At 36.2% G+C, this 25,438-nt stretch overlaps 1 protein-coding gene across 11 annotated transcripts in view; it reads right to left on the bottom strand.

Annotated features, from left to right (window-relative positions):
- Positions 1-25,438, bottom strand: part of ULK4 (unc-51 like kinase 4) — a 217,325-nt gene that overhangs the window by 22,856 nt on the left and 169,031 nt on the right. Inside the window, exon 36 of one of the 11 annotated variants that reach the window (XM_079299923.1) lies at positions 11,506-11,627. The exons of the other annotated variants lie outside the window; for them this stretch is intronic. Coding sequence (XP_079156049.1) covers positions 11,565-11,627 — 63 coding nt within the window. The 3' untranslated portion in view covers positions 11,506-11,564. Of the gene's footprint in view, positions 1-11,505; positions 11,628-25,438 lie in introns of those variants that run through there. 11 annotated transcript variants of the gene reach the window in all.

Raw genomic sequence — 25,438 nt, 5'->3', positions numbered from 1 at the left:
CCATGGAGAGCAGGGGGATTTGAAAATAGGACAATGGCATTTTAGTAGGGCAACAGCTGAGAAAGGATTCTCCAGTGAATAGAGAGCACTGGTTCACAGCTTCTCCTCTCCCTCCTTATTTTGAAAGAACTCAGATCTTGGAAACTGTGCCGCTGCCTGTGTTCAAGTTTGTTTACATGGCTGACTGACAGGAGATAATATTTCTTTACATCTCTCTTTACAGAAGCCTGCAGCAACAGATGGATTTTGCAGCATAATCTAAAGGTCAACAATTTCTGACCAGCAAAGTGATGGAGAACAGACTAGGCTGAAAGAAGTTCAGCACAGGGGAACCTAATTAAAAATTATGTTCCTATTTAACCAGTGTTTCAGAATTGCAAAATCACAGTGCCACTACCTGAGGCACCTAATATGTGCTCAAATCAATAAATGTTTTTCCTAGAAAGGAAAGCCATGCATAAATGTAAAAGTCATTACTGGATTTTATAGTGGTGTGTCTGACATGGCTGAAAATTATTTTCATGAGTTATAGATTTGGAAGTAAACCCTCAAACCAAGTCCTAAACCCCCTCAAAACCCACCAAACCAACAAAACACTGGACATTGAGAAGACCTTATGATTATTTAAGACTTGCATGCCATAAACGTGAAATGTTCTACTTCTCTTCAAATGAGAAAGCTGGTTCAACCCTGCCATACTGTTCAGCTGTTCTCACTTTCACCAAAATTTCTTCAGCTGCCCAAGGTTGTATCCCTCAGCTCCTGAACAGCAATCAGACTTGGGCACTAAACAAATATGAGCTATGCTTAACATTGATGCATACAACTGCACCATCTCATCAAGAATAACTGAAAGATCAGTCAGATATAATTTTTTATAGCCTTTCACTAAGAAATCAGTTTTTAAAACAATAAGCAAAGTTTTCAGCTACTGACTTTTAAACGGAGCACAGAAAATACACCTGTAAGGAATGAAGTGCACACTTTAAAGAGATGGCTAAAACAGACTTTGCTTCAATTGTGGGTTTGATTCCCATGAGACAATGAAGACCAATCAGTGGGAAGTCAAACATTAGATCACAATAAACCAACAGACATGAAAACACTAGCTCAGGCATTAAATCTACATTTTCAGGACCATTGACTCTTGTGACCCAGAATATACTGGGAAATTTGAAGTTCTACTGTCAGTTCTGTAGCTCTGTTTCATTTTAGCCCAAAGTAAGAATCATGAAGTGCAGGGTCTTGCTACACTACCTTGCCTTATATTGGAACATACTTATTTTTAGGTATGGCATACTTAAAATCTTATTACACTGGGGAGTGGGGAAGATAAGATTCAGGTTCAGGCTCAGACTGGGATGATGAACACAGTGTTTAAATGGAAGTAGCAGCTGCTGGGGGACCATACAACCAGCTGCTTACTGCAAGAAGCTTTAGCATACTCAGGGAGAAGAGAATTTCCAGATACTTGCTTCTAAAATGGAAGAAATCTTTAATGAGCATGTAAGAAGCTGCCACTTTTTAAAAAAGGTTTCAAGCTTTTAAAAACATTTCAGTTAGGGAAAGATTTCAAGGGATGGCAAATGCACAGTGCCAAAACAGAAGTCAAATTCCTGCCACAGGCAGTAAGGTCTCAGAAAAGCAGAGTTAAACAAAAGCCAGAAGAATTTTTAAAACTACAAACAAATAAAGATAACAACATAACACCTCTTTGGAATCTTCAAGAAAACTGAAAATTTAATCAAGAATAGCTTATGAAAGTTTCAACCTGAACACCTATTATCAAAAATCACAGATGAAACATCTTAAAGTTTACAGGTAACTGTTATAAGATGAAAAAAAGTCAGAAAACGCCAATAATAAGCAACCACACATGCCATATTAATCCCTGTCTATGTCACAAGAGAAAAGAAAAAATTACTATTTTGCTGTCTTTTGGCTAACATGCTTTTAAGCATGCTCTGTCTCACTAGCATCACCACAATGTTTCTTCGAAGCATTGTGCTGCCATAAAGACTTCCCAGAACAGCTGTTTGTCTTCCCTGTGTCCCTATTATTTTAGAAATCAAACTAGAATAAGACTATGGATTATAGACATTTAAATGTGTCTATTGCTACCACACAAAGGCTGTAAAGCATCTCCTGTCTGCTACCATTCAGCCTACTCAGCTGCACTGAGAAGATCCAATGGATACACCCAGAAATGCTCCCTCTTTTCTATTCCAGTTGAACAATGGTTCTCCTGGACTTCTAACTTTACTTTCCTTGTAGGAAATTGAGATAAATAAAAATCACTATAATTTGCAAGGCTGTGATGGGAGTATTGCCCAAGTACACTGTTTCATACTCTCAAGCAATACTGAATCGGTTATGAAACATCTGTAGTAATATAAACAGAACACAATAAAATACAAATTCTAAGTTCTCATAATAGATTTCCTACTATATGTGATTCAACATCTCTAATGCAAAAATATTTTACAGATACAGTGTCAAATCCACTCACACCTCGTCATTTCAACTTCCCACTGTGAGCCTGTGCTGATTTGATTTGCTGATACAATGCCACTGAGAGTTAGGAGTTTCTCTGTTGTAGCCTCACCTTATCTGGGACTAAGGAGCAGAAGAGCTTGTCACTGATACGCACCACGAGTGGCTACCCCTCACCTACCTGTCCAAACAAAACTCAGACATATGAGGTTTGGTCTTCACAAATTTCTCAAATGAAATTATTTTCCTTTGGATCAAGTTACTAATGTTAAAAGCTGGTTCATCAAAGTAATTTTAAACAAAAAGGTAGTTACTACAGTTATTGGGATATTAAATAACTTCTAAGGTTGTAGAATTAGCTGGAATTAATACAGAAGTTTTCTGCAGGAGATTTACTTATTTTTAGAAATAAAATTAAATCCACAGGATCTAATCAGGACAATATAAAAGATTTTTTTCTCTGAAAACATATGCATTAATCCCACTATCACATACAGGAGAACTGATTAAGACATGTAATAGCTTTGGTTGATGATTCACACCTACACTGAGCAAGTAGAATATACACGTCAGTGGCTTGTTCTATACTATGTAAATTACCCTAATGATAACAAGCAATTTTTTAAGTCATTCATTCTCCTAAACACCAACTTTCCAATTTATCAAGAAAAATGAAGGAGTTGAACTAGAATACTTAGGAGGAAATTTAATAACCTCTTTTAAGTAAATTTTGATTTTGAACCATAGTACCATACCACACAGATAATGGCATTCTGCACCATGTTTAAATGAGCTCCAATTAACATAGGCTGTAATTTATTTTCCAGTTCTAAAGCAGAGGTAGATGCTAACTACTTCTCTGTTATATCTGCTTGCAATAATTTCGCCATGACTGAAGATAAATAATTAAGATAACTTTCCACCTTCTGTCACTAGAATACAGTTTTTGTGACTACACTACAATGGATTGCATCTAACACTGCTATCAAATTGCTTAAGGAAATTATTCATTCATTGGATGTTAAGTTCTTATTTTTCATCCTGTTAAGGACTCTTAACTAAGGATGATAGATCATAAAAGAGAATATTCTGAAAGATATTTTCTTTAACTGTGTTTTCTAGGAAGACATCTAAAACACCAAACACCTTCACATATTACAGCCTCCTGCTGTAAGGAGTAAAGGTGACATTTTCTAAAGCATCACATTCACAGTAAGAAAACAGCTTACCTGTTATCATAATTAATGTAACTGGGAAAGAAAAAAAAAAATTATTGTGCAACCAAACCAGCTAAATATTGCATTACTAGAAGCAGAAACTGGGCATGTGCTTAGGGTCATGGTTTACTGGTGGACTTGGTGGTCTTGGGCTAATGGTGGGACTTGATTTTCTCAATGTTTTTTTCCAACTGAAATGATGCTACGATTCACGGATATAACAGTCACTTATGTTATTTATTTGAACTCTGAATGGTGGTCAAAGGTCAGGCTCACACAAACTAGGCCAAAGCATGCAAGGTCTGGCAAGTTCTGTAGAACTTAGACAAGGCCCAAGATATGGAGGGAAAAAAACAAACTGAACCAACCAGCTCAGGAAAGGAGAATCAAAATGCTGGGTTAACTGTATCAAACTCGAATTGTCAGCCGAACAGGTAAACTAAGGACAATTAAACATTGTGCTCTGCATGGCAGTGACACCTCTTCTGTTTTTGTGCACAGGCATATTGCTACTACACAAGATGCAAAATCTGATTGCACCTGGACACTTTCACTGGAAAATAAGTAAAATATATTAAAATACAAAAAGTCTATATAACAATATGTTTTAAAGTTTCATCAGCAATTTGTTTTAATAAATACATAAATAAAGTTTTGGAAGAACTTTTAGAGTGATTTTGGGGGGAATGGAAAGTTATTGTTTAGGTTATTTAATTTCTATTGAATTATTAATTTCAATATTAATAGCAGAATTACTATAATCAGGCATCGTTAATATGTTGAGAATGGGTGGCTAACAGACAGCAATCATTTTAGCACCAGGTCAGCAGTGAATGTCCAATAGATGTTCTTTGAGCATCATATTTCTTCTGTTTCAGAGCTGAAGGAAAGCAGGTGTTTATACATGATCATCACCATTAGCTTTAAGAACTAAAATCCTTAAACTGCAAAATGACTGGAAACCAAACAAACCCAGTACCTTTTAAAATAGCTAATAACAGGTTCATTCCTGCTCAGAGAAGGAAACACTGCAGAGATGGAAAATGAATGCTGGGTACAGGCATACTAAAAAATACAGTGCAGAAACATCTGAGATGAAAGTGCAGACTCCCAAGAAGCTGAGAACACAAACCCCAGTGGAACTGTGTCACTTTCTGTGCATCTGCATCACTCACAGCTTATACATCTCCTTCAATGAACTGAAAATGGCTCATCATTAAGACCTGATCTAGCTCCTAGCAAAATCACCTGCACATGATGCAGGTAACTACTAATTCAATTTAAAATTAACTGATCATTTTGGAATTTCAAGGTCCAAATATGAAGGCAAAAATGTTTCTTTCCTAAGATACATGGAAAAAAAAACTCAGAAAAATTTATATCAGATAGAATGTACAGAAAATGAGTTTCCATTAACCTTTTCCCCTTACATACAGGTTGCAGTTCTAGAGCTGAGACTCAGATCACGACAACATCACCAAGATTAATAGCAGCATCTGAGGGAATAATGGCTCAGTAAACATGGACTTGCTGTTTCCACAACCAAATCAACCACAACCCCTGGCTGCTACCTGTGAGGAAGACACCCAAAAAGGGAAGGTTCAAAGGTAGAAGCAGCTCTGCAGTTTCGTTTACTTCTTCGAGATGTTTTTGCGCACTTACAGTTACACAGTGGGTTGACTCTTCATAATTCAGATTCTAATTTACTTTTTAAATTTTCCCTTCAATGCATTTAATAAGCACAGTAACACTAAAAAATGTGGATTAGTCAGCTAATATACCCACACCCTGGGTGTGTTATAGCCCTCAGCAACACTGCTGCCCCAGTACATCAAGATGTATGCACACTGGCTGACTAAAACACACCTTGTTGTGTGTTACTGCTTACATAAGACAGGACTTAGCATATGTAACTGTATATTAATGACACGCCTTGATAATTGTTAAACTGGAAACTATGGTTGTGCTTCATCAGAGGCTTAGGTGTGTGCAGTATTACGCGGAGCAAAATTAATTAAGAAACGCTGCGTTCCTGCTGGCAGTAGCTGTAGTGATATGCTGGGAACAAGAGACCGCACTCCTCACTGACCTACATCGAGCCAGAGCCGGGCCAGCCAGCCAGCCTCTCTAAGCACCGAATGCCCCCCGGACAGAATCTCTATCCTGAAATGTGCCACAGTGACATGACTCATTTAGAATAATAATAATAATAATAATAAAAATCCCCACCCCCGCCTCAGACTGCGCGCTCTCCATCGCTGTAAAACAGCCCGGGCCGGAGCTGCAGCTGCAGACTCTCTCTCCTCCGCCCCCCAGACAACCTCCCCAGTGCCAGCGCTGGCATTTGTGCAATCAGATGGTGAGAAATCGGGGATGCGATCTGGCCAACCCCTCCCATGCTTTTTTCCCTGGGTTAGTTTTACAGTTTACCACTCACGCTCACACTGGCACCAGAGAGGCGGCAGAAACACATGGCTGGGACCTCCCTTTTTGACGCCAGCCCACACACAGGCTGGCTTAAAGCACTCGTGAAACTGTATCATTAACAATGTTGGCAAGAACTTTCCCACAGACACAGTTATCCCCACAAAAAGTTGCCTTGCCCCAGTGACTATTTTCATTCGAATGTGGAGTTAAGGCGGCTCTCTGCTGTGGAGCTGAGGGGGAGGCTCCCCCAGTGAGCTCTGCTGGCAAACCTCCTTCCAGCCTGCAGTGCAGCAGAAGTGCCTCCAACAAACACACGCCAAGTGATAGCAGCAGTGATCCAGCGCTGGTATTTTAATACTGATTTTTATTCATCGTCCTATTTCAAGATCTTACACTTTTTCTTTTCAGGACATTAACCGAGCTCTTTCTTTATGATTTCCCCCTCCTTTCATGCTGCAAGCTTACTCACCAAGAAAGTTTTGCCTCCAGCTGCTGCATCTCCATCAACTCTCCAACCAGCCCATTTGAAAGAAGAGTAAGGTGTTAATTAGGGTGTTAATGGCTACAGAAACACCTTTTTCTTCCCCCCCCCTTTTTTTTTCTTCTTCTTCCATTTCAAGGAAGAAACACAGGGAAACTCAGTTTTCTTTGCGAAAGAGTTAGACTGCATAAAAAATACAACAAACAAAAATTCCTTTACTTGGCACACAGTGTAGATAGTCTATGGCTCCCAACAACTCCAAACCTGAATTCTATTTATTATCATTCACCTTTGATTTGGGACCATCTAATTGTGAGGGGAAAATGCATATATTTTCTTAGTATCTTTGAATGACAGAAGATTTTTTTAAATCTTCAAAATGAATTCCATACCAGAGTGCATCTTCACAATGAGAAAACGGTTGTGTTACTGTGTGAAGTAACATGGTTTCACAAGACAGCTGAGCCAACCTTGCATTCCTCTGAATTCCTCTGCTGAAAGAAGTTTCCCTCCTTTCCTCTTCCCCTCTGAGTCTACCCAGTGCCAGTCCACATCCATGCTGGCTATGGCACTTGTCTGATACCCCTCAGTACAGTTCACTGAACTGACATAAACCTGTTTACACTTTTGCTGGTTTCACCAGTTGAATGAGCTGAGCCAGCTGAAAAAGGGGGCAGCACCAAACGCAGGGAAAAGCAGTAGGAAACTTGTACCTGGGGGATTCTTCTTTTTGACAGCAGCAAGCTCCAAAAACAATGTGGGCATCCTGTGAAACCTCACCCTAAGGGCACAGCTTTACTAAATCGCTTGATACAAATTATGACTTTGCTATTACAGAAAGAGATGGGTTCTAGTAGTCACCCAATTTCACATTAAATTAAATCAGGTTGCTAAAGTGGCAGAAAATTATCTATGGTGGCAAACTACCAGCTACCAGAAAACTACCTAGCTGTTCTTTGCCAGGTCAGCAAGTGGAACTGGCACATCTCGTCCATGAGCACAGAAGCTGATGCAAGGCAAAGACAGAACTATGTGGCAGGGGCAGGAAGGAAGAACCAGAGAGAAGAGTCAGCCCACTCCCTTTCAGCTGCTGTGATAGCTGAAATCTTGTGAAATCACACCCTGGTTTATGAAAACTCCAAGCATTAAAAAAACCCTCTTACTTCTCCACTCCTGTTAACAGATTACCGTGAAGCAACTGTTTCTCTAAGTCTTTAAATAAACTTGTTGACTTGTGTAGAAGCTAAAAACTGTGTTTCTTTTTAAAACAAAATTTTAACTTCAAGCAATATTCAGTCTAACAGTCATTGCAAAAATAGATGCAGTGATTTGAGATATGCTGTACACCAGACTGTGTGTTACCGTTCTCCCAGCCTGATGATTTAATCATGACTGTTCTTCATTCACTGCAGTAAAAAATCAGCACAGCAAGTTCAAATTAGCCTCAAAAGCAAGTAACGTTAAGCAGAGGAGGAAATTCTGGTTGTAATCTGAAAATAATTTTTGGAGATGTCAGATGCATAGGAAACCTTTACTTCCAACCCTGCAGATAGGTCCCCTCAAAGTCATGGCAGCACACCAATACTCTGCTAGGTATACAGCACCATTTGTCTCTTTAAGCTAGCATCTTTCTAAATGCTGATTTGCTTTTAACTTCCACTAGCTGCTGTTTCAAAACATTTGTCTCTCTTGGGTGGGACTTCTGGGATTTGGTTGCTTGCTTGTTTTTCAGTGGAGCAGGTTATTTGGATCCTTACACTTTATATTACAGCTAGACAGAGATAAGAGTGCATTTGTCAGGTGGCTTATGTCACTCAGAGATTTGAGACAGCTGCTACCTTTGCCAACAAAACCAGGTTTTTCTCTCAGCATATGCTACATCAGTACTTGGGAGGTTTGCACCACAACTCTGCCAACCCAGCTACTGTGGCACATTTGTAAGTGTGGCATGACAAGACCTTAGAGTAATGATTTTTATATCTTGCTCTGACATGAATTACGCTTGTGGGACAGAGGGATATTTTTTCATTACTTCTATTCAAACATACTCAAATTGTTGGCTCTTGTTTACTCAAAACTATTTTCTGATCTGTTCTGATAAAAACCCATTAGAAAAGACATACAGAAATTTCAGATCCTATTTACAGAAATATCTGCAGTGATAAAATCTGATCTATTACAAATACAAACTTGTGGCCTGTTTCTGGTTCTGGCAGATGACTTCTCCTAAGAAAAGCTATTGAAATTCTGAGTTTTTACATCTGAACCTCACTCCAAACTGGATCTAAACTTCAGCTTTAATAAATCTGAATCATTACCTCATTGTTACTTTTAACTACTAATAACAAGTAACTTTATGGATTGCTACACCTGACAAATTGTTAAATATTTCAGCTATTTTCCAAGTGAAATGAAACCTACATGTATTTCCTTAGTCCCCATCTCCTTTCAGAGAAATAAATACATTTCCCTGTATTAATCTTACTTTCATTAAATTACCTGATAGCTCATCCTTTCATATCTTCTCAGGATACAAAATAAATCAGTACAGTCTCTTAGTCTACTCTTTCCTAAGGAATACAGTTCTCAAATATCCAGTTCTTTTGCATAACTAAAATCCTTGACTCTGAATCATTCTGGTTTTATAATGCTTCTCCGTAATAAGAAAACCAGGATGCAGGCACTACCTCCCCTAATTCACATTCTGACACTTGTATTGGTGCAGGCAAGCCTGCAGTATTGTATTTGGGCGAGATTGCTCATATCTATTTCTCTTCAGAAGTTATAGTATTGTTATAGCACTTAAAAAAACATTGTTCACTGAAGCACTAAGTTAAAAAAAATACTGAAGGGATAGGAATAAAAATAAATTATTTCTCCAAAGAAGGTAATGACATAGCTAAGCATTATCTATGTAGAGAAAGAAAATCTTAAGTACCAACAGGGCTTGTCAGAGATACTTCCATGTGTCAGACTTCTTCCAAACACTAACCTACAATTTCCTGACATCTTTAATTACATGTTTCTGAGAAGAGTACAGTTTGGCTACAGTGTGTCATACATACAAAATCCTTGCTGACTGAACAAAAGGATGTACTTAATGCTATTATGACAGGCTGGAAAAAATCCTTACAAAATAAGTCCTCTAAAAAAACCACCAAAGTTAACTTTCTGGTCTAAAGAAAGCACTTGGCACAATCTCAGATTCAAACTTAGTTCCCAATCTCCATTATTACCTCCACCAGAAAGGCCTAAATAATCAATTAAAAAAACAAGGTAAGAGCAGGGGAAAACCTTCTGGATGCCAGAGGCCTGCAAAAGATCCGACTGCAACCCTAGAGGATGGAAAACAACCAAACCAAATATTTTGACCAGAATTTAGAAGTACCAGAATTAAATATTAATGCTTTGGCAGCCTTCAGAAGGAACTATGACTAAATGGAGTTAAAAACTAAATATTAGAGAAGTAAATAGTTTTCAAGTTATTATGCAAACCAGGCATTTTCTATGCAAATTCAGGCACTGAACTTGTATAATCTGAATTTTAAAACGTAGGTTGATGTCTTGATTGTAAATGGTGTTTGTTTTTTCTTTCTGAATGTCATGTTAAATTATTGTGTGCATATGCAGGGTGTGTGGGTGGAAGGGACTGACACAAGGAGGAATTAATTCTGTTAAAAAAAAGGTTTTGTTTTTCTAAGAGCATGGTTGAGGAGAAGAATATTTCACTTTCAATAAAAATGGAACTAACCACTGTTTGTAAACACATCATTGTGCAAATGAAGAAACATTGCTTCTTAAGTACAGACAATATTTGATTCAGCCCATGCACATCCCAGCCTGCTGGTCTCCCTGGCCTCTGTCCCAACCTTCTCACCTCTTTATGTGGTTATATTCTCTCCATGGGGATAACAGGGGGCCTCACAAGTCAATATGGGCAATCTTCAGATTGGTCTTCTGAACACATCTCTGCTAATGTAATCCATTATTAGAGTGCAACTTAGATATATTGACCAAAATGTTTGGCTTCTGTAATTCCCATTGGCTTTATCAACTAGAGTAGTGCAATGGATGTTAAAAGCCTTTTATATTTAAAATGCTGTTGTAGACCTACTGCATATTTTCAATTTACAAATCTATGATAAAGAAAAGTACATAGAAGTACATAAAGAAGTACATGGAAAGTCACAACACACAGCTAACTCGACAGGCACCGCTATATTTCTAGTCAGAGTTTTCTCTCATTATTACAAAGTAGCAGTTGGTCTGTATATCTGAAAATAGTTACACTAAACTTGTGAGCCTCATCAGGCAAGGCAGTAAGCAAATTCAAAGTCTACTAACTTCAGTAGGATGTAGAAGTTCCCTATTACTGGAATTTTTAAACTAATATAACAGAATTTTTTGGTTTGTACAAGCTGGGGCAGCTCTGCCTTGGAAGATTATTAAGTGGTTAATTGTACAAAAAACCCAACAGAGCTGTGCTAACAAAAAAAAAAAAAAAAAAAAGATGAACAAGTTTCTCATATGCAACAACCTCTCTAAATACAAATTTATCTCTAGTTTGCATCTCAAATTGTCAGGCTAAAAAGAAGGTATCTCAGCATGAAATCTGTTTGTAAGAGATACAATGCTTTTGGTCTGTAGTGCACATAATTTGATGCTTTCTCTGAAATAGTTTTTAAATCTTCATCCCATCAAAATATGCATTAAAATCTCTTTCCTGTAACACTAATATCATTCTGCAAAAAGGTACCAAAATGGTATAAAAATAAGAGAATACAGAGGACTGTGTTAATATTTGCTGATCTTTTCAGGTTTACTGAAATCACATTATTTCAATTTTGCTTGAGATAATGGCACTTTGGATCAATATGTGTGTTTGATCTCAATGATTATTTGTTATTTCCTATTGAAAGTACACAAAAATTTAGTTCTGCTAAGTTTCATCTTCTTGCATGCCGATTCTTACAACAATTGAAAGGAGAACACTTACTGTCCAACAGCATCTGTAAAGATTAGTATTGTATATCCCAAGTTTAAAAACAATTTTATATGCCTCCCCCCACCCCCATTCTAAATTGATCCAAATTCCTTTTTAATACAGCATTATTTTCTGCAGTCACATTATAGGACTAAGAATCAGGAATTTTATTTCTGATTCTATCAATAGTCATCGTTGTTAATGCAACCAAAACTAAAAGAGTAAAATATTCTCACTCTATCGAAACAATTGGCAGCAGTCTCAGTTTAAATAATTTTGTTGTTTGAAATTGGTGGTGTCTTTTGAAAAACAAATGCTCCAAAAGTAGGGATAAAGAAAAAAAAAGCTTGGAAGTAAGACAAACAGAAACCAAATTAGTTTCACTTTTCTGAGAGGAAAATTGAGCAGGTTAAAGTAAGCAAGAACAAAAATAACCTTTCAGATCAGTATGTTTCCACTAGACAAGACTTACTTCTAGCAAAGAAGAATGGGTCCTTAGATGGGTCCTTAGAAGGCAATGATGATTTGGGACTTACCCAATCTGAAATCTTGAATAAGACTCCAATTGTCACCAAAAGCCAATACAGGGCGAATCAGCAGGCAACCGTTATTTTCTGTCCTCCCTATAAACTAATCAAGCTGCCTCATTCTGCACCAGTGACAACCCAACACTATGGCATTGAGAACCTAAGCATCTGGATTGGAGTATTTTCTTAGGATTGTGGTCAGATTTGAAATTGTACCAGTAGTCTCTGCATCAAAGATAGGAAGTTCTCTAAGGAAAAGCTGGACAACTGAAGGCGAGTTTTCTCATGTGTACATGTTGAATGACTAATGGGATGCTGATACACACAATTCAACCCCTCTGTTCCCAAGGATGTGGTGTTTTCCCAGCTTGTGTTTGCAGACAGAGACTAAAATTGGCACACATATTCCCTTTACAGTTGTCTTTACCAAGTCCACAGAAGTGCCTTTTTATTTTCTCAAGGGTGACACAATATAGTGTTTGCCTTAAAGTGCAGTTTCTGCTCAGAGTGCACACAGTAGTACTCTGGACAACTTAATTCCTCTAGAATTTAATGCAGCAAACACCTGAGTTGCAGCAGTCTGAAGAAAAAGATTTGCAGCATCTGCAGCCCAGCTGTGACCACGGACAACTTGAATGCATCACTTCATCAAGAAATGGGGTGTGGAAGCTGATGGTCCTAGAAGAGAGCTGAGCCCAATTCCTGCACAATGAACCGCAGATCGCCCTCTATTGTTCGCATCAGTCAGCTCTTACGCAGGAGCTGGAAGAGGCTTAAGGCTGCAATAAACACTTCAGTATCTTAGGATAAAAGGCAAGAAGAAGCCTTCTTTACTGATGTACAAAAGGATTAAATAGCTAAATGAGCAGACCGGTAGTTTCAAATGGTTACCTCAATTAAAAACAGATATTTTTATTTTATTAAGAACAGGTTCAGAGATGGTTCTCTGATATTTTTTCAAATGAATGGTTTTCATGTGCAAAGCACTGTTTGGTTTCCATGGGGAAAATTGTTTGGTTTTCATCCTACCGAAACCCAATGACTTCTCCACCTTCTACTTGTAGTAATATCCACACACAATAATACATTTTGCTTAGAACCCACTAGTTGAAGGCTAAAAATGGTCATATAGAAACAAGTAGCCTTCATTTGACTAATGATAGAATTAGGAGTTTGAAAGTTCCTGAAGATCCATCCAATTATTAACACAGATCCATACAACTGTTAGTACAGATTAATTGGTAAAATGAGCTACCTCCTTGATATCAGAACCACAATAAAACTAATAGAACAAAACTGAGCTTTAACATCTCAAAGTCATTTGCACTGTAATCCTTTCCATGAGGTGCCTTAATATACCATTTATAAAAACAATTTTTGCTTCAAATTTGACTGAATTTCATGAAGGACAAATGTCTAAAATAAATATGAAAATGAAACAAAATTTTCATTTAGGATTAAAACTTTATCTTTTCTGCTAAAACTTTTTCCCTCTAATTTCGTTTGGCTTGATCCCTTCCTTCCCCAGTCATTTTCTTTGATCAATAAACCAATGCTAGTTAAATACACATAAAAATTAGGGTCAGAAAGGCAGACTTGCCAAATTCAAATATGCACACTAAATATTTTCTTCCTAAAAAGTTGTGTTCAGCTTTACAGCTACATCAAGGCTGAAAAGTTCAGAGGTGAAGTACCTATATTACGTATGTAAAGAGAATATATTTAGTCTTAAATATTTTCAAAGTACTACAGCTACTATTCTGGCATTCAAAATTAAAAAGAAAATGAATTGCTACAAATATAAGCTTGTCACAAACCCATTCATTTCCATTCTTGAAACTTTTCTAACTTGCATGAAAACATTCTAACAGACATCAGCTTCAGTAAAGAGAAACACTGATTAATTTAAAAAATTAATTTGACTCGCATTGCATGCTATCAATATTCACTGCTGTTTCCACTGCAAGAAAATTAACACTGGCTTTGAGTTTTGTAACCAGTTCTCAAATTTTAACTAAAGTCTACTAATCTGCATCTTCAACAAGCAAAAACATTTTAGGATAACATCTGACTTTTGCTTTTATATGATTGTTCAACCAGATTGATAAAATAAGAAATCAAAAGGATTAAAACTATGAGACTCCCTCCTTAGTGACACTGCAAATATGCACATAAGTGAAGGAAGCATTTCTTGAGAGACATTCATGAAATGTCTCATAACACCATATCACATTGCTCTCTTATCTGCATTTCCAGGACATTTGAGTGGAAGCACACCAACCAATACCAGCTACATTCAAGAGAAGTGCATTTTGAGTAGTTAAAAAAATAAAAATCCCTGTGATAGAATAAAAACATGAAAGAAAAAATACGAATTCAACTGAGAAGTAAAAGACAGCAGGTCATATTTTAATTAACACTACTTAAAATTCAGGCTTCCAAGAACTATGTCTCATTCTTCCAGGGTTCAATGACACCATCAAATCCATCTTCTTTTTTGAAAACTGCAGGATGTGAGTGCACTGTTTGAATATCATACTTATCCTACTTCTGTATGCAGAAGGAATAGTACAAATCCCTTTCCTCAGAAATTCTGCTACTCAAGGTTAAGCTTAGATGCTCTTGTACGGGGATATTTCTACTTATCTTGCCCCTCCTCTTTGTTTCTTTTTTGCTTTAGATCACAATCAGTTTTAAATCTATGATTAAACTTTCACAATTGGGTGATTTCTACAATGTTAAAACTATGGGTTTTCTAAACCTCAGTTTTCAAACATAAAAACCTTTAAATATTTGTGAATTTTTTACTCTGGGACTTCACAGGAGTGTGTAATGATCATAATGAGCCGCTCCACAATTAATAATTATATTTATTAATTGTGATTATTAGATTTATGAATTAGATTATTAAAATTAATAATCAGATTTGAGCTAAAGCTACCATGGTAAAAACACCATCAGAGGACAAACCACTAATGTGTCATGCAGAAGAGCCTGCCCACATAATCAGCTCAATGGTTTTGAGATTAGAATTAGGAAAGTACTGTAATGAGAATTTCATGTGGTATAATTCTAGAAAATTATTGACACCTCTAATTAATTAACTAGAAGCATCATAATTTTTGCATTAGAATATCAATATATTCTTCCATAAATTATTTTATGTAAATGAAGCAATAATGTATGAGAACATAATCCATTTAAATCAATGTCAATGATATTACATTTAGATAAAAAATAGCAGAAATATAACATTAAACCCAGAAGTTAATCTAGACCACAGCTCTAAATGCTGTTTGGCAATTAAACTGAATTTATAAGTTCATACAGGGCAGTGAGACTTCATGGACTTGGAAACTTTTCCCTGAAGGAAATCACAGGAGCAGTAACTGAAAGGAAGGATATATCCCTTTTGTCAGAAACTCCCCCCAAAAATACTAGTAACTGAAGCAGCAAAAAGCATTCAATTGCCAAACATGCTGGGTTGGTTACTATCATAACTCTAGCACTATCTGAACACTTCCCAAACAAGTAAGAGTTTGCCACTTTTCCATCTGAAGCAAAAGTAACAAATGAGGTGGTAGAGATGCAAAAAACTTTTGAAAGACACTAACAAGCTGAAGAGAGGAAATTTTATTTCCCATAAGGAAAGCCAGAAGAAAATACTTAAGCACAGTTATTTCTGTTCACATTAATGATCTTGAAAGTATATGCTTGAAGTCTTAATTTTGTTAGTGACCAAAGTGTGTCATTTTATTCATCCTTCTTCTACTACAGAAGATTCTAGTCAAAGTCATGGACTATGACTTTGTGTCTATACACAGTACCATGTATGAGAAATAAAACCCTCAAAACAGAAATAACATTGACAGCCATAAAAGACATGGAGCAATCATGAAAGCTGAGCAAGTTGATATTGATCTTCTCAGAAAGTTCATACAATAGCTAAGCTTGCACATAGTGACAAAAAATAAAATTGTGAAATTAATAGGACCAATATTTTCTCTGACTGGAGAACAGTGTGAACCATTCAGCACAAGTTAATAATGCTGGAATGTCAGCCCCTAGGTACACTGAAGACATGATGACCCTATTTTGCTCCCAAATGCACAAAAGTTTTCAGCATAGAAAGGTTCCTAGAACATTCTTTTAAAACTTCCTATTGGGACTTGCTAACAGCTCCTCTATGCCTGATCACATCTCCTCCAGGCCAGAAAGAAATAAGTATCTTGCTTTGCTTTCTTTCAGGACATTGTATGTCAGTAGGGTACTAATGACAGACAAAACGTTTGCTTTCCATTTTGTAGGCTCTGAAATACCACCCATCCAGTTACAGGAGCTGGAAAAGTGTCTTTTGCTGTGACCTCTTGCTGCAGTTTATCTACGCCAAGGAACATAATGCTGAAACTCTCAATAATGGGACAATGTGTCCCAGAGATCCTTAAATACATAAACTAATACCAACTGTTGTACTGCAGAAATCCCTTTGTATAATGACAGAATTAGGAAAAAAATGTGTCTGCTTTTTTTCTATCAGGTTTCAAGTAGTTTATTTGCAGATGCACTGAAGTTGTCTAAATAAACCAGCAAAATAACTCACCCTAGGTGCTATGTATAAACAACACTTACTGCAAAGAATAAATTTTATAAAGCAAACCCAAACAAACCTAAAACAATAAAGAGATGAAACAAGAATATATTTTTTCCCTCTTGGTATATAATCTTACTTCCAGATCTAATTCTTTAACAAAGATTATAACAGATATATTTTTGCTTTGTATGTTGTGTAATCAAACTGCTTTAGACATCTTCAATAATGAACATGTTGCTATTACTATAAAGTCATATAAAAGTAGGTGAGCAGCTGTAGCCTAATAAACACACAGCTGAACAAAGGAAACTGCTGACAAGCTGCAATCTTGTTTTAATGTAAATTCTCATGTGCTCACATCATATTTTAATTGTACACAACAATAAATAAGCTTCTGTCACTAGCAGTACCTCATAAATGGGCTAATGCTAATTATCCCTTCATTTTCAACCACATAGTTTTAGTGAAAAGATTAATGTCAGGAAAATAACACAAAAATAATGAGCTTTGCAAACCATTTGAGTGGCAGAAAATATTATACTTTTCTTGATTTGATTTTTCTATTTTTATATGAAAGTTGTGACAACTCTCATAAAGCACCTCAGTATTTCAAACATTATATCTAGCAATATATTAATCATGGAAGAAATACATTACCTGTTTCCCTGAATTTTTCTTCAGGTTTGTTGTACTGGTGAATGGAAAGCCAAAATGTGCAACTTCAGTACCATCATTGAATTTAAGGGTTGGTCTTTCTTATATCTAAAAATATATAACTAAGTATGGACAAGTTACCCTTTTCCCCTGGCCTTTGTTTTGCACATTAGGAAATATATTTGTTTGGTCTGAAATAATGTTTACTAGTCTAACACATTATTTTAGCTCTGACTAATGGTAAGACACAGAATCAAAAAAGAATTGGTGTTCAGGGAACAGCTAAGAAGAAAGAGCCCTTTGAGCCAACCAACCACTTTTTTCATCAGATTGATCCCTCTAGTGACATGACTTAAGTTTCCAGGCAAAACCAAGATCACAGCTTCAGACACAAAGGTGATGCTTGCATTCTGAGGTGGTCCCTAGACCAGACACACATACTTTCTGTACTGCAAGTGTGGTCTTGGGTCTGGCTGGAGCATGGAGGAACCTGGGTGCTGGAGCACACTGCATGGTGAGCACATCTGTGAGGCAGCCTTGCAGAGCAGTTGGGCTCATGGAAGACTGAGGGATTCAGAGGCCTCTGCACATACAGCTGCTTTATTAGTGTGGGACCAACAGCTGCCCAGCTGTTTCTTGTACATTGGTTGGTCTTTGTTTGAAACAGAAACACGCCTTTTGCTTTTCTTAAAACAAATTGATGAGCTATAGCATTGTGTCTCACATGACATTAGCACAATACCCCTGCTATTTTATTATTGAATCTTTTGGATCAGGGTTCAAGGAATTTGCTGTTCTCACTATTAGTGAGATTGTGGCTAGAAAACATCCCTAGAACACCTCATCCAGTGATGACACTCTAATTCATGGTGGTTTTGATGCCACTTCTCATTCCCTACAGTGTTTCTAAATACAGATTGCTTCACTGAAGTGCATTCTCCACTTCAGACATTATAACATAAAAGTCCAGCTCTGATCCCTTTTATTTGCAGCAGAGGGAGATACATCCTGGTCCATCAGAGGGGAGAAAAGAAAGCTACTGGAGAAGTACCACAATCTCCAACCTCTTTTCTTCCTTACTTCTGGAACAGAAAGGTTTCAGGCTCAACCCCAGTAGGTTGGGTGGGGAGCTGGATCAAAGCAGCACTACAGAGGGGACAGGCTGCGCAGAGCAGGACATGTGATCCTTATCACATTAAAACTATTATATTCAGCAGTCTCAAAATCTAACATGCTCCATATTGTTTGGGAATTACATTCAGAACTGCAGTGCTTCCAAGATATTAAGAGTGTTCATCACTCCTTTACATTTCTCACCTCTACCCATTTCAAGACATCACTATTTTTCTTTCTCACTTAACAGGTGTTATGCCATAGTCAATGCTGCTCCTTTCACATTCCAATCCACATCCAGCTACTGTTCTCTACACCTGGCCTTACTCCCAGATATTCCAGGGTCAATAAATCACTGCCAGAGTGATTACATTTGTATTCCACTTTTTCATCCAAGTTCAAGTAAATTTTTAAGTTCTTGAAGTACTCTACAAGGTATTAGGCAAAAGCTGAATAAAACAATCTTGACAGATTGATACTCCACTGCTTTTATTTTCTAGTAGGGATAGACCAATAGACCAATCCGGTTCCCGTCATTTCAAAGCATTTGAACTTCATGGGTCAAAAGCTTGATTACATCATTACTGGGTTCATCTCCCATTTAAAACAATTTGTTAAAAGCAGAATGAGGAAAAAGAAGCTGCACAAAACAAAAGTCAATTGATTCTAGTTTTGTTTTTAGGAAGACTATCAGGCTTCCCATGTAACTTAGTCTCACATCACAGCTTCTTGAAACGTACAACTGAAGGAACTTTAATAAAAGTGAAATTGCTAAAAAAAATACTTAATATCCCATGGAATTTCTGGTTCCTCATCAGTTCTTTGGTCTCTTTCAATCCTTTTATAAGAGAAATAAAGGACTAGGACTTAAAATACCTAATGATTTTGGCAGCCAAACAGAGAAACCTTTGTAGATCTGAAATTCATGAGTAAATTATTACTTCCAGGAAATTAAATTTCCTTAGGAATCTCTGTAACTGAATTTGAAAAATCAAGTTATTTAAAATCCTTGGAATTTTTAGAACTTTTAACCCTTTTGTACATAGAAATACTGAAAAACAGGACAAAATATTATTTAATGAGAAAATTTTAAATGATTACAGAAGAGTATACAAGCCTAATAGGTGTACACACACAAGCCCAGAGATCATAAATAGCGATGCAAAACTGAATTAAGAAACTGAAGAGGGAAAATAAGATTTTGTTGAAATCTGTAGTGGTCGAAGTGTAAGATGAGAAAAATGAGAAAATTTAAAAATTTTTGGTCCTCCAATCTCCAACACCCATTGCTTTCAGCTTCATTTGAAAAAAAAAGAAAAAAAAAAAAAAGAAAAAAAAAGTAAGTTTCAAGAAAAAAATACCAGGAGCATCTGGAACTGAGGAATGGAGTGAAGAATCAAAACATTGTAACTAGAGGTGGAAATGTAGAATAAGACATGTCAAGAAAAAGGAAAAGATCCTATGAAATATAATGGTGATATAGAGACTATAAAATCAATCATGATTAAATAACATCACTTTCAAAATGTATATATATTTAATCTTGGAACTACAATTACATGAATAAATTGCATGAGATGGCATCTCTCTGATGCCATCAGAGCTCTTCAGTGGAGCCACAGTTCACTCCAGCAATTCTGAGGGCATATTATTTAGGTCCTTTAATGACACCTGTAATTTCTTTTTCAGCAATAAGAACTTTCCTCACCAAAGTAAAATAAATATTGCTATATTAGTAGAGTCAAGATCTTCCATAACTGACTGATACATGTTGCCCAAACTACTCCTAGATGTCTTATAGTTATGGACTTTAAAAACAAATATGTGTGCTATTTTGTGAATACACCCTCATTTATATTGCAAATACTAAACTACTAATGGCTTAAAATTACAAGAGAGCCCTGATCTTTTTAAGCCACAATTCCTTTTATGCTTTATGCACACCTGCTGTTTTATCACATTTGCTACAAATTTCCTTTTATAGCATTTAAATATTGGTAGTACCTTGCAGAAAAGTAGCAATATGAGGATGTGTTAATATACTCATTTCCATGGGAATTACTACATTAATGTGACATTGATTTTAACTTAAACCTGCTTTGTGCAGACTGTTGCTCTAATGAAAATAAGTGACACATGGCTACTCAATAAGGACTCTTACTTAAAATTTTACAGCTGACAAAATGCTGCTTTACTAGTAAGCTCTGCAGAGCTTTTCTGCTCCAGCACTCAGGACAAGCAACACTGTGCCCAAGCTCCCTTGGGAAATTCTGCTTTTCTTTCTCCCCAAGCCCACTGCAGGGAAAATCTCTGCCCAGAGAAGCACATAGAGAGTCCTGTGCTGGCACTTCTCTGGAAATACTGGCCTCTTGCATGAAAAGCCACAAAGGAAGCACTCAGTCAGAATGAACAAAGGGTATCCTACCTTGATTCTTTCTTCTATTTTTAAGTGTTGAAATGTAACTGCAATAGAAAATTGCAGTTACAAATAATTTTTTTTTTTGGTTTAAATTATTAGTCTGGTAGATTCCACTGTTCAGCATACCTGCCTCACATCACATATATATGCATCACATCCTGTATATGTGGCAGATTTTTATATGTGCATTTTGTTTAGCACAGGCAGAGGAGATTTTGCTTTATATCATCTTTTTCTGATGTGATTCTAATATGCATTAAAATTTCCAAGGATTTACAGCACAAAAGTCAGATTTTCATCCATGAGGTAAAACATACACTATGGAACATACCATTTTGACTTTTCAATGCGTAGTTGTTATGCTTTACAGCAGTTCTTTTGCAATTAATATATAATATATATATATATTTTAAAGAAATATATATATTTTAAAGAAATATAATTTCTTTAAAATTATTTTAAATCATTGGAGTTATTGGATGGTATCAAATGACATATATCTGTTGATTCATTACTAATGAATAGTACATATTTCTGGAAGAACCACTCTTTTACTGATATTAAAGAATTTAGGTAATCATGAGACTGAGAATTGTGTGCCAACTTCAACACTCTTAAAATGACCCCTGAGTGGTCTAAAAAAGCAAGCTGTATAAGCAGAATAGAGCTGGAATGCAAATAGTGAGATATTCTTATGCTGCATCATATGAATTCATCAATGAGGCACTGGATCCCAGAGAAAGCATCTGCTGTGTGAAATTTAAGACAGTAATTCACAGCCTGTAGAATACTGCATCACCACAAATTAAGTTTGTTATAAATTTATAATGATGTTCATATAAAAACATCACATTTTAATAGTTTAAAGAAATGACAGCAGTGGGCACTTTATAAATGTTTAACTAGTAGAGTCTTCATAATTTAAAATGTTGCTGTTACATCACTGAAGACGCTGTGTTGAAACACTTTGAACTTGGAAAGGAGGGTCAGTTACTGTAGTAATCTACTGGAAACCCAACCTCTATGAACACAAATGCTATTTTTAAACATAGCCTTGTTTCAAAACTTACACAGACCACAGTCACTTGAAATTGTACAGCACCATGTTCATAAAGGGTAGGTACGATTACCATTGCCAGGGATTAGCCTGTGAGCATGGGCTCTCTGTTGGGGAACCTTAGAAGTAGGTACTTGATAACAAATGCATTAACCAGCCATTAGATGGATGAGATATCCATGAGAAAATTTAAGTATTTTGCTTCCTTCCACTGTATTTGTTTTGACTGGCACTTCTGAAGTAATTTTCATCTTTCCAACAATCTCTAAGTTCTTAAACAGTGCTTTTATTTCGCTCTAAATGGTCATATTGCTTGGTCTCACTTGCCATGACCAGCATACCTTTGTTCTACTTCTATATTTTTACTCACAATTTCCATCAGACAAACAACCTATATCTGAAATTCCCTGTCAGGCTTTTTGTCTCCTTTGCCTAATTTACATGCCTCAGAGTCCCCTATCTTCATAGCCTGATGGCCAAGGACTGCTTCCCTCTCCAATAAAAGCATTTCAACTATATTCCCCATTTATCTGCATCCACACACTGCTTTTAAAATCAAGCTCTGTATGACCTGCAAATTTGCTTATGGCAACATTTTGAAAAACACCAGCTTTTCAGCAGTGCTCCAGCCTTATAGATGAAGAGAGCAAGGATACAGACAAGTGAAACATAGCTAAGGTTTACTGGATGCCTTGTTAAAGTGTAAGTTTAAATATATTTTAGAAATCAATAGATATTTTTCAATAGTTCTAATGTTTCAACAGAAAGAAACATTGACAAGGAAAATAAGGGAGCAACGAGGATCAACAAAGAGGTTATGTCATGACCTTTTACTCTGATTGTGCCCTAATATGTGATTTAGAAGTCACAGGACGGAGCACTCCTCTTCAGTAGGGAATCTAATTCCTACATTAGATTTCATCCTCATATATCCACATTAAACATTTCCTGACACAATGAAATATAGCAAACTATTTCACTTTTAGTAGACTTGTCAGCAAGAAGATTGAGTAAGAGAATGAATGTAACAAAAAAAGGAAGGTCTTGTTGAAGGGTTTGCAATATAAGTTTGCAAAAAGTAACAGTAAACCATTTTACATATATCTCATCTTCAACACCAGCAACCAAAATCTTCCAAAGCTCTTTTAGTTTCTGGTAGCAACTTCACATGAAGACTAAGGATTTTAAAATACTCCTGTGACCATAAGAATTTTAATTTTTAATAAAAAGAAGATTCTTTTGCATTCGTAATCAACTAGCCAAACATTCATATCTGCTTGCACAGAACTGATCATTGCTCAATGATCTGCTTTACCCAGAATGGTCATTCTGAGTCAAAATATTTCCTGTTAGAGTCACTTTCAGGCCATTCCTTGATACTATTTTGAATACAGGAAACAAGCTAGATTGTTCTCTGGAGCAAGAAATTATTTTTTACTCTGCTTGGATTGAGCTAATCACAATGAGGTCCCGGTCTACAGACTCATGAAATTCAGCTATAATAATAATGAAAGCAGCACCTACAGCTTATATGCTCTCATTAATGCTACAGAACATGTAAATATGTACAACTTGGTATTAAAATTCAAGCTGAGACAAGATTTTTAATAATTCAGTCCTATTTGATTTGTATTGATAGATTCTCTTAAGCAAAATGTTATCTGAGGATCATGATTTTAGCATAGGTTCCATGAAGCCTAGTATTTTTGATACAACAGGCTTTGGGGCTCCAATAATCAGCAGTGAAAAAACAAACAACAAAAAAAACCTCTCACCTTAGATCCTTGATAAACATTTCTTGACACTTTGAGTTAAGTGTATCCCAAGATGCATACAAAAAATAAAATACACTGTGTTTGTAGTTACAGATACACAGGGATATAAATTATATCACACAGAGTGAATTAGTAGTCCAACCATTCACTATCCTAGCCTTCTCAGCCACAGAACTGATATTATTCTACATCTCACTTGATACAGCCAATGTGGTCAGAGATGTACTAAATTCACACAGCAGAACAGGATTTGTACATAGGCAGAAATAAGTGATTCCATAACCTTGGACAATCTTATCAAGATTTAAGTATTTTCTTTAAAAAAAATTAGCAGAGCATTCCTGTATTATCTAGTGCTTTGGGTCAAAAAATAGCCAAGTTTTCTCCAATCTGGTATCAGCTACAGAGCTTCTGGACAGGATCCAAAGTGACAAGATGGAAGAAGATAAGAATTCCAGGGACTCTGGAATCAGTCACTGAGACTTACTCATGAATACTCATTCTGTTTCATTTCATAAGACAGAAAGATAAACACTGGGATAAACTCCATTAGTATTTAACTTTAGAATGCTGTGCTTGAGAATTCTTGCCAACTGAAAGAAGGTTATTGTAAAAATCAAAAAGGTAAATTAAAAGGAAACCCATCAGAAATGGGCTATTAGCATTCTATCACTTCCTATTAGCATTCTATCACTGCTCTAAGCAAGAGTGTAAATCTAAATATCAAACTATTCTTTCCTCTCCTCCAAAAGAAAGCAAGTATCAAAAAAAGAGTAAGTCAAGTACACTGCTAACACACTGTCCTACTACTCAGCATTCTGAAAACATCCCATGAGTTTCTCAAAGTTTAAGTGAGCCTGAATTTAGCCCTTCACTAACTCCATAAGCCAGGCACACAGATGAAACATGCACATGTCCCTAAGGTAAAACAGTATGTAAATTTCAGATTAAAAATGAAAATTCTCATCAGACCTATAGTGAAAAACTATGTCTGGGATTTCAACAGTCAGAATCAAGTTAGACCAGGTAAAATAAACCACGTATAGTACTATACAGAATGCCATGGGATCTCAAATGCAAATCAATTTCAGCAACTCTCTCACATTTGGATATCCTAAGTATTACTAGACACACAAATAATATTTTCACACTGAACTTTAACAAGTGTATCTTGAAAAGCTATGCTATCCTTAACAGCAAGTATATAATTATAGATGAAATAATACATATCTTAGAATCTGGTATTGCTTGTAGACTGCATGACAACAAACCAGAATATTATTAAGTTTTGATTATACAAAAATCACATTGATTAATTGCTTCCCTTACCAGCTACTGAAAATATTTTACTAAGCTTAAAAAAAATCTTCTATCAAGTTTTAATTGTGGAAGTACAATATTTCACTTCTGTAAGCATTTGGTAGAGCCTGTATGACAATACAAACTGAACGAAAAGTTCAAACTTCAGTAGGATTTACACAGCAAAAAAATCCAAATTACTCAGATAAATTAATCAATATTGGCTCCATTTTCATTCTAGTAAACAATGAAATGCTGCATTGGGGCTGTGCCACAAGAGAACTACGCCCATCAAACAACGCATTTCTTTAAATTACATTAGTTATACTCATTCTATTTAAATAATTGTTTATTTGGTGTTTTAATTATATTAGAACACTTGTGATTAGCTGCATTCATCT

The sequence above is a fragment of the Erithacus rubecula genome (assembly GCF_903797595.1).
Source record: "Erithacus rubecula genome assembly, chromosome: 3".
Taxonomy (NCBI): Eukaryota; Metazoa; Chordata; class Aves; order Passeriformes; family Muscicapidae; genus Erithacus; species Erithacus rubecula.
The sequence above is the reverse complement of the archived record's forward strand: the minus strand, read 5'-3'. Positions and strand labels throughout refer to the sequence as shown.